Source organism: Haplochromis burtoni, unplaced genomic scaffold (assembly GCF_018398535.1).
Source record: "Haplochromis burtoni strain Fernald_Lab_line unplaced genomic scaffold, NCSU_Asbu1 Contig_134, whole genome shotgun sequence".
Classification (NCBI taxonomy): domain Eukaryota; kingdom Metazoa; phylum Chordata; class Actinopteri; order Cichliformes; family Cichlidae; genus Haplochromis; species Haplochromis burtoni.
In genome coordinates, this window is record NW_024582495.1 from 1,296,940 (window position 1) to 1,314,179 (window position 17,240).

General features: G+C 41.6%; 1 protein-coding gene across 11 annotated transcripts in view; it reads right to left on the reverse strand.

Moving 5' to 3' along the window:
- The window catches only part of camta1a (calmodulin binding transcription activator 1a), a 281,386-nt gene that overhangs the window by 19,866 nt on the left and 244,280 nt on the right, over nt 1–17,240 (reverse strand). For 8 of the 11 annotated variants that reach the window (XM_014336280.2, XM_005930734.3, XM_042224288.1 and 5 more), the window contains 4 exons: nt 11,920–12,060; nt 8,980–11,297; nt 4,940–5,066; nt 4,378–4,512 (listed from right to left, as the gene is read on the reverse strand). In XM_014336280.2, coding sequence (XP_014191766.1) covers nt 4,378–4,512; nt 4,940–5,066; nt 8,980–11,297; nt 11,920–12,060 — 2,721 coding nt within the window. Of the gene's footprint in view, nt 1–701; nt 1,318–4,377; nt 4,513–4,939; nt 5,067–8,979; nt 11,298–11,919; nt 12,061–16,668; nt 17,082–17,240 lie in introns of those variants that run through there. The other 3 variants (XM_042224290.1, XM_042224291.1, XM_042224292.1) reach the window with 3 other exon arrangements.

Consider the following 17,240-nt stretch of genomic DNA (forward strand, 5'->3'; position numbering starts at 1 on the left):
GCGTTGATATTGTCTTTGAATGCAATTCAAATTGTGAAACATCAGAATAATGATTTTCACCAGCTACACACTGGCCCCGGTAACCTCAGCAGAACTCACACATGCAACAACCCCATTAATGCGCTAGACTAAAGCAACTACACCGTGTTTAACAGCCTAACTCACGAAACAGTGCTTGTACCAGTTTAAAACACAATGATCCCACAGTTCAGACATAACTGACTAAAACTGTCAGGAAAGAGTGCAAACTGAAAGCCCATGTATGCTTAAAGCATCAGGGCTTGGAAAACAGTCACTGCTACTACTTAACTTCCCTTGTTCCTCAAAATGTGAGCAAAAGCAAATGCTGTTACTGTCTCTGAAGGTGTCTGGAGTTGTCTAACATGTCCAAGCACAAGTCGTGAGTCAGGAGTTGGCTACTATTAGCGTCAACTCTCCAGTGCCCTGCAATGAGGCACAAATGCATGAAACACCTGGAAGCATGTGGCCAAAATAGGGAGTTTCTGTAAAACTCTGTTACAGCACACACACCGATGACCACAGTGACATACAATAACTCTGCATGCGGGGTGTTCAAAGAAACGTGGAACTTCTTCGGGCAAACACAAGAAATGTACAGAATATAAAAAAGCAGCCCAAACACATCACAACCACAACACAGCACAGCACTACAGCCAAAGGTTGAGCTTAACACTTCTAACCTTCTATTTTATTTTCCATTGGTAAAGTCCACCTCAAAGCCAAAAAATACAGCCCCTTTGTCTTTTTAGGAAATGCAGGTATCATTCACTGGCATCCTGACCCAAAGAAGTCCAACCAAAGCTGCATTTCACTCAAACTGCAGTTTTGCCCCGACAGTCTGGCAGTCAGGCTACTGCATGGTGTAACACGGAGGAATAAAAAAAATAAAAAAAATATTCATAAATCCTTGGTGTAGACTGAATCTCAATCTCAACAGTGCACTCGTCAACAATAGAACAAAGTGAGGGAAGAGAGCGACGTGGGGAGAGAGAGGGGGGAGAGAGAGACCACTCACTACTCTTCTTCCTCTAATAGCCCCCTCCTCCTCCTCTACACTTGTTTCACCTCAAACACATGCACACTTTCCTAGTGTTTCTAGTAGCCTTTGCTATCCCAGCCTGCAGTAAAATGACAAATACCACAGCGAGGAAACGTTGTGCGCACGTGCCGCCGGTAAACAGACGCCCTAATTCCCGCTTGTCGCCTCTTGCGCGCGCCGCGATCCTGCGCATAAAATCTTGCTCCTCTTATTATTATTATTATTACTGTTATTATTATATTTCCCAATAATAATAATAATAATAATAATAATAATAATAAGATTTAAGCAGATATAGACGAGTCCGCGCAATACTCCAAATCCGGTCGGGTTTCGCCTTCTCCCAACCCTAACTGCCGTCTCAAACTACAGTTTACCATGTTTACCCAAACACGCCCACTTCTCCGTTCCTGCATTGTGTGTACACGATCTGCCGTTTGTCTTGCCGGTGTAGTCGGGCTCAGAGTCAGTACTGTCAATACGCTCCCTTAAACACTAACAGTCACTAGGTGCTGCTATGCGGGGCTGTAATTTTGTCTGTGCCTAGCGAACCTCTTCCGGCTCGGTTCGTGGGGTCTGAGCTCAGGGACTTTAGTGGGGCGACGACGAGAGTTCTGCATCTCCGACAGCTTTTCTGTCCTGCCCATGGCTCCGTACCTGCAGTGCTGCAGAGAAAAGCGCGCCCCTTCCCCCACTCTGCATTATGACAAATCAAGGCAGGCAGGCAGCTGTGCCATTAGCACATCATAGCACAGTTAGTCTTCCACGGGAGAACAAACTCAGAACGCTGTACAGCACACCGCTGCGTATTCAGACAAAATGCTGCACGTATGGCACGTATGCTAATGGCAGCAGCCTATAGCAGTTCTAGTTAATCAGGCGACTCACCCCCAAGCTGCACAATGAAAAATAAATCTTACCACATTAACGTTTGGAAAGTGGGTAACAAAGCGTGTCTAGTTATTACTGTTTCGCGTATATGCGCAGCGCTTCTTGTTTACTCTGTTGCGCTTCACGACACCGGACAAGTGATGAGCGCACATAATTAAACGCTGCCCTACTTCTGAAATAAGTTGCTAAAAGTGTGATGGATTTTCTTTAATGTGATTGTAGAGGAGAACGATGTTAGACAAATGTAAAACATTTCTTAAAAATCTTCACGTTAACCCTCGTGGATGTTAAAGTGCGCTTTGCGTCAAAGTCGCTGTCCACACAGACCCCGCAGCTCTTTGTCACACAGGCTTTCGCCAAAAGCATCGGCTCAGTCTTGAACACTAATTCATAGCACAACATTTCCTTGGAGTAACCAACAGCGAATGGCACAAACAATCCTTTCCTTTTCTCTCCCCGCTCCCTGCCACAGTGAGGTACGCACAGAAACGGTCATATATGATTTGGACACATGGAACGACGACCACTAAGGTGTACTGTACATGCTGCATGACACAAATGCTTTGTTCTGCATGAGCTTAATCGCTCTACTAATTTCTAAAAGGAATGATCGATCATGCAAGGAAGCTAAAAAGATGACATCCAACCAAAAACTGAAAATTCCAGTGCACCCAGTGCTCATTTCTTTGTCCTCTTTAAAAATCGACTACAGACAACCACTAAATAAAGACAAGAAAGGGGTTAATTTAAGTAAGGTAATAGGGTGGGCTGTGTTTTCTCTGAGACAGTCAGCTCCTCCTTAACTGGTTCTGTGAATGGGCCAGTGAGGCAGTAGGGTATGAATGGCGGAGGGATTCACTGGTTCTGCCATGTATGGGAGCTGCCAGCTCACTCCCACTCCCTCAAGGGCCGTCTGCATTGCAGCTGTCCTGTGAGCCTGTGCTTCACCATGCCCTACTTTATCCTGTCAATGCTCAACCACTGCAGCAATACTTCTCCCAGCAGACACATGCACAAACAAACATAAATGACTCACATACTCATTACAATCTGGTAAATACTCTTACTGTACAGCAGGTCTTCTGACTCACAGACTGGACTGAACTTTAAACAGAATGAAAATTTGTCATCCCTGCAGCAGTTTTAGTTACATGGTGCTCAAAAGTCCTGTTTTCTGCAAGGAGCTCACACATAGCATTCACAATTGACCATCTTTTGCAAACGCTTATAAAAACAAACCCAAATTTATTACTGAATTCACATTGTTTTTTAAGTCTGTGTAGGTTATCAGTCATCCAGGTCATGTAGTCTAAGGAGCTTGAAAAGAGGGCATCTGGACTTTAAGTACATTGCTGTTAAGGTTTAAACAAATAGCCTCATTAGTGGCCAAATTTAATATAGACAAGATGAGACAATGTAGACAGTATTTTGTCACCCAGCTGACCTTAAAATAAAATGTGCCCTGACACATCTGTTGTGGTGTTTAATTTGCATATCAGATAGGCAGACTACAAAGTCAAAGTGGAAATGTTGAACTCCAGTTTTCTTAGCATGACAGACACAGTAAAATCAAAATGGTACTGAGCAGTATGAAAGCACAATCAAAAAGGCTATTAAAAAAACTTTATATATCAATGAATATATAAACATTATGCCAATTACAACAGTAGAGACTTATAATTCATTTTAGTTAAATTTGTATAGCAAAGGCAAACAAACAAACAATAAAATAATCCCTAATCACTCAGGAACTGTAGCTGAGCTACTAAAATATCAAATTACCATACAACTTTATTGCCAGTAAAGTTACGTTTTCAAAACCAGGAACAGTAAGATTCTAAAGATTATGCAATAGCTGAAATAATGATTAAAAGCAGCCAATACGGAGATTTTTGGTGACATTTACCTTCAAAGATCAAATAACCTGCATGTTATTCTCAAGTACAAGCTCTAAAAACGGTGTTAATCACACCCTGATTTGATTCCAAGGGGAATATTGATCCAGCATGATACATGTAAAAATAAAACGTTTAAGAACAACCAAAAATATGTCACTTAAAATGCCAATAGCTCTGTGAAAATACCGTATATAACAGTTATGAGTATCTGGATTCAATTTGTGTGAAATCACAATGAATTTCCTGCACAGTTGTTTGGCTCCAGTGAGTTAAAGAAAATAAATGTGTAGGTAGTGAATAAATTGTTAAAAGCCAAGAAAAAGAAATGATTTGAGCTGCTTGATGAACCATTAATCAAAACTGACAAAAGTATTAAAGTCATAGTGGACGGTGCTCAAATAGAATAAGTAAAAATGGGGAGGGATTATGTAACAAAATGATAGAGTGAAGAAAACAGAAAGCAAAATGTGAAAAGCAACAGATGCAGTCATCATAAACGAGCCAAAGACAATACAAGAGGAAACGTACCATCCAAAGAAAGCCAGTCGTGCTGAGATGATGGCAGTGAAGGAAGTGCGCGGGCCTTATACTCAAACACCACTGAATTAGAGATGATCTGGTTACTGACAGCCACCTGTAGCGTCACCAGACCTGTATCATGAGCTGGAGAGGGTGAAAGGAATGAGACATCCGGGCATATAAAATACACACAGGTGTCACGGTTATGTGACAGATTTGCTTATGAGTTCAACTTTCCATGGGTTTCTTCTCTCAGTGTAAACGAAAATAACACTTAGGGATCATCTTACAATGCAACTGTTGTCATACAGTAAATATCAAAATGAAAGAGAAAACAGCAGAGGTAAACAGTGGCTCACTTAGCATTGTTGAGTTCACTACAAAATTGTAAAATGAATCACAGTAAAATGAAAAAGTGATATTTTATTCATAAATTAGCCAAAAAGTAAAAAAAACACAGACCATTTGTTTTGTTTGTTTTTGGTTCATGAATCATATGATGATACTGCCCCTTTACCAAAGAAATATTATATATATTATATGTATATATGTAAGCTTTCTCCTGTCTTACCTGGGCAGTAACAACGCAGTACCCCTGGCTGGATAAGAGAAGCTGGAACTGAGATCTGGTCAAACAAACAGCTGTAATTTGAGGTGGCCTCTTGCCATGGCCCAGTGATCAGCACCTTAACTCCACCCTGAAAAAACAAGACAAATGGGTAAACTCATAAGACATTCAAAGTCGGCGTTCCTGATTACTGAATATCATATATATTGTTATTCTGCCACCTAGAGTGGAAAGATGAGAATGACACCAAGGTAAAGCAAACACAATCCTAACACTAATCTCTGCTGCCACCATGTGGATAGCTGTCATTTCGCCCTCCCACACCAATTTTCTTAAAAATACATATTAAAAAACCCACACTGAGTTTAAGTATGTTGCTGCCCTCCAGAGGCTGAAGTAGACCATTGCTGCTGACAGAAATAACTAAAGATTAACAGCACAGAGTCATTGGATAATCATGACCTCATGATTTGCGCAAATAAGAAAAGTAAATATTAGTGTGCATATCTTTGGTCAATTCATGAGGATGGATGCAGCTATTTTTGTTTAATCTATATTTAATTTTTTTTTAAACTTACTTTAAAAAACTATTTTAGAAGACAACGTTAGAGGCTAATTTCATGAAAGCTGCATGAAATTAAGTGGGTATTGGTATGTGTATACTCATAATCATGCGATTATGCGATTATGGGTATAAACTTACTTTTACTTACTAGTTTTCAGTACTTTCTGATATATATTTGGAATTTAAGCAGTACAAATGCTTAGTCCTCAACACTAATGCTAATCATACCACTCTGTCTTGCGTGACTGTAATTACTAGGTGATAATGGAAAGCGCTTTCCTATTACCATATTGCCTACTCAATAAAAAAACATATTAAAACATATTTAATCAATCGATTATTATCAGTTATTACATTACTTTTTGCAATCATCCAATCCTTTCTTCATTCACTTCCCTTGATTTTAGAGATGTGATGTGGCTCTATAAACCTTGATATTTCCTTCTTTAGTAAAAAACAAACAAACAAACAAAAAGCTGACATAATGTCTTAATTCTAATTATGTTAGTTTTATAACAGAAAAACACAGTTGTGGTCAAAGTTTACATACGCTCATCACTTGCATCACGGTAAGTTGAAAATAAAATCAAGAATTGTGTGCATAGGTTTGACTTTATTTTGGATTTTCTCTAATCGACACAGGGTCAGTGGTATACATGCAGGTTTAAATATATACATAAAACTACACTAGTATTTGGTGAAATGTCTCTTGGCAAGTTGCACCCCGACCAGACACTTTTGGTAGTCGTCAAAAAGCTTCTGGCAAGACTATGGCTGCATATTTGACCACTTTTCCTGGCAGAACTGGTAGAGTTCATTTAACCTCCTAAGACCCGAACTCTTTCATGGCATGCATTTTTTATTTTTCTTTGCTATTTGGGTTGATTGGGACCTAAAGAATGTAAAAATGAAGAATTACCTGATTTTTTTTTTTTAAGCTAATTTTTGTTTTTGAGAAAAATGAGATCCACATATGAGGACATTTGTTCCAAATTTTGATAGAACAGTGGCAGTATAATGTCCTCGTAAGTGGATATCAGGCCCTTGTAGAGAAAAATTAAGTATTTTGGTCTAGACGTCCCAAAATGTGATGTCCACATATGTGGACGCCAGGTCCTAGGAGGTTAAATTGGCTGATTTCCCTAAAAGCACAGACTTAGCTTGCTTTATTCATTCCAAAACCAGTTCTGATGTGTGTTTGGGATCATTGTCCTGTTTCAATCATGTAGCTGTTCAGTTGAGGTGAAGTTGAAGAATTTGGAAGTTGTCTTCCTTCTTGATTATTTTAACGTACCATAGCAAAACAGCCCTAGACTCCTTACACCATACTTAACATTCTGTATAGCGTTCTTATGTATGAAAGCCTCAGTTCTACTCCTCTACCACACCTCTTGTCGCTGTAGGATGCATTGTGATTGCACCCTCTAAATCCACAGTCATGATAAACTTGCTTCACTGTGGACAGTCACACTGACACATGAGCCTTGTTGGTTCCTGGGTTATTCCTGAACATCCTAACAAATTCTAACTTGTGCATAAGTACAATTGTTTAAACTGAAATCTGCAGTTGTTTAGAAATAGGCCATTAAGTATGCTTAAAACCTGGGTCTGTGCAAGGAAACCAACTAATTCAAATGAACTCTACAAATTCCTCCAAGAAAAGTGGTTAAATATCCAGCCAGAATTATGCTTTTTCATGGCAACCAAAAGCATCTGGTGTAAGTACTACTAACTAAGGGACATTTAATTAAATATTAGTGGGTATGTATGTATACCTTTGAAGCTATATGCATATTTTTGACACTTTGTGTTTTAAAACTGCACCAATTCAACCAATTCTTGTTTTTTAAAGTAATTAAGGATGTATGCTGTACAGTCATTCCACCCTGTAAAACTGTTCAAAGAAATAATTAAAAGCTCAAAATTATCATGGCCTTCATGCTCATAATTAATGTATCTAAACTTTTGACCACATCTGTATCAAGTAATTATTTAAATTTAGCCATTTACAGACATGTCTGAAACAGCAATAAATCTATGTATTTATAGAGATATCTATCATTCCTTGTTTGCAGATCAGAAAAACTTTAATGTACATTTTCTGATTTTCGTATTTCATTTTCATTTTCTTGTGGTAAAATCTACTATTGGGATACAAATAGGGGATACATTAAAGATGCACGTGAAAGCTGTTATGTGCAATTTATTTATAAAATGTATAAATAAAACAAAGTATTACATAAATTTAATATGATGAAACTGGTTGTCATATTTTCCAGGATCGTTATTTGGTTATATTAACTCCTTTATTAATTCTGCATAGAAAATTCCATTTAGTTTCAGTCACACAGAGCTTAGCTTGTACTATATAATACTGTTTTTTATTATGGGTCACAGAAAAGGTCAGAGTATGTTTTGCTGTTGTTTTTTTGGAGTATGTTGGAGGAATAACACATAGATAATAGGACTTTTGTTTTCTATGGGTCTGCATCAGCAAAGACAGCAAAGTCTTTTCTAATATAATGCATGTGAGTGTTTAATTAAAATTTGACAACTTCATTTTTTACTATTGTTACTGTTGTTATATTTGTCATGTTATCATGTGTGTTGCTTTACAGCTATTCAACTTTCTGACATAAAACCTTTGGTTTGCTATGATTTCACATTAGTTGTTGTGCTGGCCAGATCTTGCTGTGGATAATTCAGATAATTTAGTTTGAAGTGAACGTGATGAACAGGCCCCCAAAAATATACAATTTAAACAATAAATTTGTCAATCTAATGGGTATTTATAAGGATAGCCTATTCTTATATGAAGCGTCTGCTTAAGTTAAATAAGAAGCGTCTCTGTTCACTGTCCTGTCTGAATTCCTGTGCATTTGGACTGCTGTTCTATTCTTTTGGTTTCTTTGCCAAACATTCAAAACTCAACATTTTTTACCTGCCTTATGTGAGCCAATCAGCTTCTGTTGCCTGTGTTTTAAATCTCAGTGCTGTTCTGCATTTTTGTTTCCAGATTCTCATTCATGTCCCATTTGCTCCATATCTCCACCTCTTTCTGGTCATTCAGAGAGCTTCTTTCAAGTCTATGTCTGCTTTATTTTCACCATCACCAGCATATGGACTCCAGGGGTACTGTCCCACCTTCTACCATATCAGCTTTGCCATGTTCCTTTATAGGAGTCAAATCACCAAATAGCTTGTTACTCAGATTCAATAAATTACATTCATTTTTTCTAATAATCAATCCTCAGTCAATTATTAATTTACATACCTAACATTGTATTTTTTAATTTTCTAAATTTTTTGTATAAAAAAAACAACACCTCAGACAGCACTTTAGATGAGTGGGCTACTCTAAAAATGTTAGAGTGTTCTTGTGCAGAAGTGACTATTACAAATATGGCTATTGTGAGTCCTTCTAATCTCTTTCAACAATTAGGCTGGTATATAAATGACCAAAAAGAAAAAAACTCACCTCAGGGTAGGACCACTCAGGCGAGTAGTCAGTGACCATGAAAAGACGGCCTGTAGCCTGAAGCATCCCCAGAGCACCCTGGGCTACAGCTGCAGAAACCACCTCTGCTACATTCATGTAGGACAATGAGCCGGTCTCTCCTGTGCCTCCTCCTGCACTGGCCCCTCCACTTAAAGACTGGGGGCTGCAGCAGGGTTGGAGGCAGAGCTCTGAGGGGCTGTAACCAGAGCCCCTGGCTCCTCCATCTTCCTGGCCCTGCTGTGGGGGCCCACCAGCTGTGGTCTGGTTATCTGAGTTGTGAGATGTGACAAGCTGGTGAGCATATAAGGTCCCTCCAGCTGACATGGCTGTTCCACTACCATCCACAGAGATGAAGTCATTAATGAGGTCAGAAAACTGGTTTCCAAAAGAGATATCAAAGTGATCCAGACTTATCTCCATGCCTGTCCCTCCAGCTCCTCCGTTACTGGCTGCTCCACCCAGACCCTGGTGGGTTCCTACAGCATTGTAGAGTCCCTGCACCATGCCCGTGCCTTGGAGAAGAGGCTGCAGCTGCTGTTGCTGTTGGGGGTGGTTGTTGCTATCACTGGTGTTGTTTCCATTATGAATTGCTACCCCTTCACCCGCACCTCCTGTCCCTCCATCGCCGCCATCTGAAGCCTGCTGCAGGTAACGTTCTGTTCCTCCTCTCTCTCCATTTCCTGCCCCACATCCCTGGATGTGATCACCAGCTTTGAGCAGATTTTCAGCTCCATTCTCGGTGGCTCCAGTCTGAGCTGAATTCACATTCCCAGGTTGCTCTAGACCAACCACCTCCTCGTGCTCAGTGCCCAGCCCAGGAAAGGCCCCCTGGTATTGTAGCAGCTGGAGAGAGCCAGCCTGGCCAGGCCCTTCTGTGGGTGAGCCTCCATTGCAGTTGGTTCTGTGCTGGGTCTGATGGGTCTGATGGTGGTGATGAAGGTGGCCATTACTGCCAGGTGAGTCTGTTTTTACAACTTGTAACCCCATATAAGCTCCAGAGTCATGGGAGTTGTGCTCCATCAAATGTGTTTTCTGGCCCATGCTGGGCCTCCCCTGCTGAGTCTGGCTGGTCTGAGATGCATCCTGGAGGAAGAAGCTGGGGGAACGATTCTGATGTTGCATGTGAGGACTGGACATGGCTTGACCATAGCTCACTGTGGTAGTGCTGGACGTATAGTCTTGCTTGGCATCGATGGCACTGAAATCCATTTGCTCCAAGGTAGTGCTGGGACTCAAACCACCTCCAGATGGAAGCAGGGAGCCTGTGGCTGTCAGACTGAGGCTGCCCTGACCTGAACCAGCACCAGATGACACAGATACGCCACTCCCACAGTTCACTACTGCCCCCACCTGGTAGCCACTCTCCTTGGCCAGCTGCTGCTCAAATGATGTATCTTCTGTTTTGATGTTCTTTATGAGAGCTGAGTTGAAAGTGTAGGTATTATCTGGCATGGTGGGGGAGCGTTGTAGACTGCCATTGGTGCTAGCACTGCCACCAGAGGAAGACGAGGTGGAGGAGGAGTTTCCCTCTGTCTTCATTGCGCTGCCTCCATAGGTCTGGCCTTGTTTGGGGTTGTTCAGGAAGCAGTCGGGATCAAAGTTCATAGTAGTTTCTGGGATCTTGATGGTTCCCGAGTCCAGACTGCTGGAGAGCACCAGTTCCTCAGACACCCCAGCTGTAGACAACATGGAAAGACTGTCTCCTGCAGTGGTAGTTCCAGGTTCTCCTACACCTCCACTGGGGAAAGCAAATTTGTGACGATCAGAGGTCACAGACAGCACCAGGCCCTGTGAAGTGGCATCTGCACCCATGAGGTGAGTATTTGGACCCCCAGTAGGAGACATGCTGTAGACAGGGTCTCCAGGGACCTCAGACATAAAGACACTCTGAGACAGGCCAGACATGACAGAGGCCACATGACTCATCCCTGTCACCACAGGGCTATCAGCCATGTCCGGATCGCTGTTGAGGCCGCTGCTGATAGAGACAGGTGAGTTCTGAGTGGTGTCGGGGACCTCAACCTGGTTTGTAGATGACACCTCTGTGCTGTTCTGGTGTAGCAGGACAGGCTTGTGGACTTTTCCATTGCGTTTCTCCCTGGTGCTACCCCCTCCAGTCCCTCCCCCAGAGCTTTTTCCTCCACCATGGGCACTGTGCTCTGTTTTCCCCTCAGACACATCGTTGTTCTGTACCTCTGAGTGGGCACTGCTGTATCCCCCTGAGCGGGGGTCCACTTTTGGGGAGATAATGCGGTGTTTGGCACTGTTGCATTTGTGGTGCACACTGCTTCCTGCACCTATACAAGGGCAAACAGAGCAAAAGAGGTTTGGGATTTAGCTGTGTGAGGGAGTAAAACAGGCAAATTTATTCTATTGATTTCCAAGTGCTTAAAAATTAGGCAAATCTACTATTCAATGAACTGAGGCAAAGATGGATTATTAGTTTGTTTTTGTATTTATAATTTTGTGCAACATAATCTTCTTCATGTGATAAATCCTCTCATAGGCATAAGGCGATGTAAGTGTATGGGACGCTCTGCACGCCTTGTTATCTTAAAAATAACAATGGAAGTGGGGGTTACTTAGAGTAATTTGTTCTCTAAATTAGAAAACCTTCACTCTCTACATTCTTTTTCTGATTAAAAAAGTCAGTGAAATAACACAGCTGAAAATATGCTATTGAGATTAGCATAAAATTTGAAAAGCGCAAGGCTATTTCAGATATGCCCCTGACACAGATATTAGGAACTTTAAAAGATAATAGGGCCCTACATTTGATTTCACTATTAAATCACCAACCCATAAAAGAACAACCTTCTCTGATTTACAACATACTAAACATTATCTTTATGTCCTCTCGCTAAATTTTTGAGTTCTCTCTTTTATAGAATAAACTCCTTCCCACCCACTAGCCCTTACCCAGGGTGCCCGTGCAGAGGCAGTTGTGAGTCCGGGGAGGTGGCTTAGTTTGGTGGCTGTCCAGAATCTGTTGCACTAGCTGCTCCACTGAGAAGCCAGAGCTGCTGTTCCCATTGCTGCAAGTCCACTTGATGCCATGAACTGCCGGGAGAGAGGAGGAGACAGAGATGTCAGCCAGCCCAACAGACCACCAGCCACGCCAACCCCCCGCCCCACCCACTGCCCTCCCTGTCTACCTACTAGAACACCTCATGCTGGTCACCTCTCCCAAAAAAAGTTTCCACATAAAAACAGTTAGTATTTCTGGTTTTCCCTAAAGATAAAACAATCCACGGACTCAGACAGACTAGTTTCAATAAAGAATCTAAATGGCAGTACCTTTGATTATTTGTTCAGTCTCTATCATTTCTTCCCCATTAGACTGAAACAGCTCTAAATTTGCCCCCTTACCCTAAACCCCCTGTTTCCTTTCTTAGTGCAGCATTGATCGGTTGCTTTCCCCTCGTATCACTTCAACATAATGTCAAGCCTTTTGTATTGGACTGCTTGTTTTTGTTTTGTTTCTTTTTCTCCTATATGCCCGCTGCTACTCCATGGCGTCTCCTCTGTGAGTGCTGATGAAGGTGACAGCAAGCTCAATCTTTCCACTCGCCACCCTTACCCTGACCTATGACTCTGTTCTGACGGGAAAAGCTTCTGGGAAAGAACATCACCAATCTGCTGCTGCCGGATCGGCTGCTGCACCAAGGGAAAAAGGGAGGTTTTCTCCTGTAAGGCTCCACTCGCTTGCCTCAGTCACACCTCACTAGCACCTCCTAATACTTTTCATCGCTCCACTTGTCAAGCAGCCACCACTTCTGATGAGACAGATAGTGGTTTCAGTGGCTGTAAGGTGGTAGGAGACATCACTGAGTGCTGCAGAGCTCAGGCTCTCAACTGGGGAAAAAGGTAATATTTCAGAAGTGAGGCATATTTAGACTATCAAACAAAATCAAGCCAGCTTTAATTCAAGTTCTCTACACTCTAGTACCTCCTTTGGTTAAATATGCAAGTGAGATACATAAAGAGAATGAGGTTCAGAGCATGTATGAAAAAAGCTGAGGATTTGCTTAGTGCATGTCTGTTTGCACTTGAGATAAAAGGAGATGGAAACAGCGTAAGAGGGTGAGGGTAATGGAGATTAAAGACAGAGCTAGTTAAATTGAAGTGAAAAAAGCTGGGAAACATGATTGCATGACTGTGATAAGGATCAAACTTGAAAGCTCTACATTCCTTTGGTAGATTACAGGCTGGTCACCAGCAGATGTCAGCAGAGCTGTAGTGATCAAGCTAAGATCATACGCTCCACAGAAAACTAACTGTGGCAGGTTATAGAAACATGAATAGGATTCAGTTTGATGTATAATAAAGTCAGATTTATTCAGCCATTAATCTACTGTGGGTGAGCTAAAAAAAAAAAGAGAGAAAAAAGGAAAAAAAGCAGATAACAAATGTGAGGGGCAAGTTTCAGCTAACGTTATTACAATTATTGCACAAATTGTGTTTGGAGGTTAAACCACTTTAACCTCTTGACTTTGTATTATGTAAATATACAAAATAGTACTAATGAAATGATGCTAATAAAGATAACAAGGCAAAATGGTGTCGTGAATTTCCGTCCATAGCAAAGCAACATGGAAGCTTCAGGACAGACGAATGTCTGTGCTGATGATCAAACTCAGAGAGGGTGACAGAGCAAGAGTGAGAGCGTAATGCAACAACTTACATCCGCCATGCAGCGCCATGCCTATCCTATTTGTCCAAACAATCTTGTTTCCCCTCTGCCCTGATCCCTCATGCCAGATTGCCACAGCCCTGTTCATCTAGACGGGTGTCACCCCTGAAGGCTCTGAGTTGTTGACGTACAGTTACCACCGTGTCTGCCTGTCTGCTCTTCTCACTGAGGGTTATATTATAAAGCAGACATGACAGGAGCACTGCCACTAGGTTTAATCCCAGTGGAAGCAACAGCCCAGGCACCAAACGGCGACCTATTCATATGATCATTCTGATGATTGGATCCTGTCATGAGCAGCATCATACAGGCCTAATGACAAAAGCAGTTGATGCTGGGCATCTCCCACTCGGTTGTCTCTGCACCACTGGACATTATATGGGACAGCAGAGTACAACAGTTTATATGATGGCCAGTGCTGTCTGTCTTGCCTTGGTCTGTTCTACTCTGGCCCTGTCTGTCTAGCCTGGAGACAAGCCTTCTGTCTGTCTGAGTGTTTGTTAAAACTGCTCATGCGCTATCTGTCAGCAGGCTTGGGGCATAGCTGCAGAGTGCTGCGTGTTTATTGCATTAGACCAAAAGAGTGAATCAAGCTGGCTGCCTTGTCTATGGAACTGTAGCGTGACTGTGTAGCGATGCCCCTCTCTTACCCCCACCCTCAGTCCCCCCTATCTTCTTGCTACTTCTCTTTCTCATCAAACACCGCGGGGTGTTAAGGATGACGAGGTCAGACAAGGCCATGTTTCACAGGGCTTATATTTGAACTACTGTGTGTGAGCATTCGTGCATGTGAAAGGTTTTGTGACTGAGAGCAAGAATGTGTGTGTGTGTGTTTTGTTGTGGAGAGACAAAATAAGCTCAACTGATCCATGAAATCCACATTTTTCCTTTGTTGTTGTTTTTTTGTATCATTAGACATGTCAAATGGTTTGTGCAGTGAAATTTTGTGAAAAGCACAACAAAAAGGGAAGAGCAAGACAAAGGGGGGCAATTATTTTGGAAAAATTGGCATTGATTTGGAAAAAATAACGATTTGATTTAAAACTAAGAGTGTGCTGACAAAATTCAGCTTGTGAAATTGGAACCATCATCGGTTTCTAAGAAAGAAAATAAGAACAATTTCCAAACATAAGCCAGACATGAAAACACTGAAATGTGTACTGTGGAAATTTTGCGCTTTGCATTTGATGCTCAAACCCTAAAGTTTAAATTTAGATTTTGTACATTCCTGATAAAGTGAGAAAATAAAATTGTTCAGCTGGTTACCCATGCATTTTGTCCCGATAGTTTCACTATACAACCTAAACGGCACGCATAAGTTCTGCTACGTTCTGTTATATACGAAGGGGGAGTCTTAAAACTACACACACATTTGAACCCAACATCTTGAAACAAACACAACAAAATAGAAAAATGACTATATTTGGGGAGCTAATTTATGATATAAATAAAGCATGATTCACAGAGGCCAACTTCATCACAAGTTTTGGCTTCTGCTCCCTGCGTTGAGATTAAGGTTGCTATCTCACATGGCCACTAGATGGCAATGTTGCTCTATCATTGAGTTCATGTTGACATGTCTTGTGCTCCAGGAGAAGAAAGACAGAAAGCAGAGACAGAAAGAAGGAGAGGGATTTTTTTTTGCTCTTTATGTAGCCCCTCGTGTAGCCTGGCAGCTAGAAGGCATCTCACACTCACTCTCTTTGTCCCAACAACTCCCAAAGTTAATGACTTTACGCATTACTGCAAATGGTGCTTGATTTTTACATTAAGCCACAGATGTAATGAATACAGTAGGCTGTTGTTGCTCAGCGACTGTCCTGAGGTAAGGCTTTATGTTAAAATGACCTAAAACTAATGCTGTGATGAGGGTAACAATACAGCCTAGACCCCAGTGATGATGGCCTGGACTGCCTATTCAGTATGCAGGCAGCACGTGTGTGTGTGTGTGTGTGCTTGTAAAGCTGCTGACACCTTCCTCTTTACCTAGCCACATCACCAATAATTGGCCATTGGAATATCAGTCACAGCTCTGCTGGCCCCTGCCAGATACGCCCGAATCAGAGTGTGGTTGTTAAAGGTATCTTAACAGCTCTCTGAAAGATTTTCAATGCCCCCACAAGGTCCCCTTTTGGCTATTATCATCAGCAGACAAACCCTGACTTTTTTTTTTTTCCAAAACATTGCCTCGATCTTTGAGCAGGTCGAGAGACTCATAAAAACACATAATGCAACTCACAGAGCATTAGTAAAGCTGATTAACAACAGAGATCAATCCACTGAGGGGGGAGAGAGACAGAAAGAGCCAGATAAGGGGTGAAGGGGGATTTCTGGTGAGTCAGACATTCTTGCTCCCACGCACTAAAATGAATCAATAACCAGCTTGCTGCCCTCCTCTGCTTTGACTTCCTTCATGGACCAGAGGGGAGATGTACTCTCTCAGTCTGGCCGGAGTGGTGCCAGAGGTCTAGGGGAAGAGCTGAACTTCGACCTCCAAGTAAGAGACAGCTCCAGGAAGAGCACAAGCACTCATTTAAAATTGCAGGAATACTAGCCAAAGATGTTCTCTGACTGAGGTGCTGAGGGCACTTAGTGTACCAGCTATAAGATAATAGGACTGGAACATAAATAATCAGGCAAAAACAGCTGCCAGTAGTCTTTCCATGCATGCACATGCAGGTGTGCATAGAGACTATTAAGGCCTAATTTGCTGTTACAGCCTCTGCTCATATTAAAGGCTATGAATAAAAGCTAATGCATGCATAGCCCAAAACAGTATTACTCAAGTTCTCACACATGGACTACTGTTGTTCATTTTGAGATTAATGGACACAAAAAGCTGCCCAATGAGGCTGCTCTTCTGCATGACATGATTAAAAAGCTATTTCCTTGTTTGTAAAGAAGTCATTTTAAATTTTAAAAGTGTACGTGTTTCCGTCAAACAAGCTGCCCTGCTTCAAAATTCCTCAACTCACACATGGGTTTGAGCTGGCCGATCAGTTCCTCCTTGGTCCACTTGGCCCACTCTTTCTTGTCTGTATTGATGGAACACAGAATAGGTCCACATGGTTTCCCACAATCCTCGATCGCTGGAACATTCAAATAGTGGACGAGCACAATATCAGGGTTCTGTGGGGAAATCAGAGGGAGCAGGATGGTTACACAAATGCAAGAAATAAAAGCTTGATTTGCAAAGATGAAGACTAGAAACAAGTCAATTTATCTGCAAGGACAGTTAGAAGATTTGTTGAAGTGAGATATTCAGTCCTTCTAAAAAAGTGAGTATTCTTTTGAAATAAGTGGTAAAAAAAATTCAGCTCATGCATTGTATTGAGTCAAATAAACTCAAAACCAGCTTGTCAATTTTTCTTACACTCTTTATTTAATTCTTAATTTTAGTGAAAAATTCTCAAAACCAAAGCTACCAAACAAGATAATAATACACAATCTCACATTCACAACTTCAGCAGTTTTACAAAGAGCTTCTCATTCAGTCTTCTCATTCACACAAACACACACACACACACACACACACACACACACACAC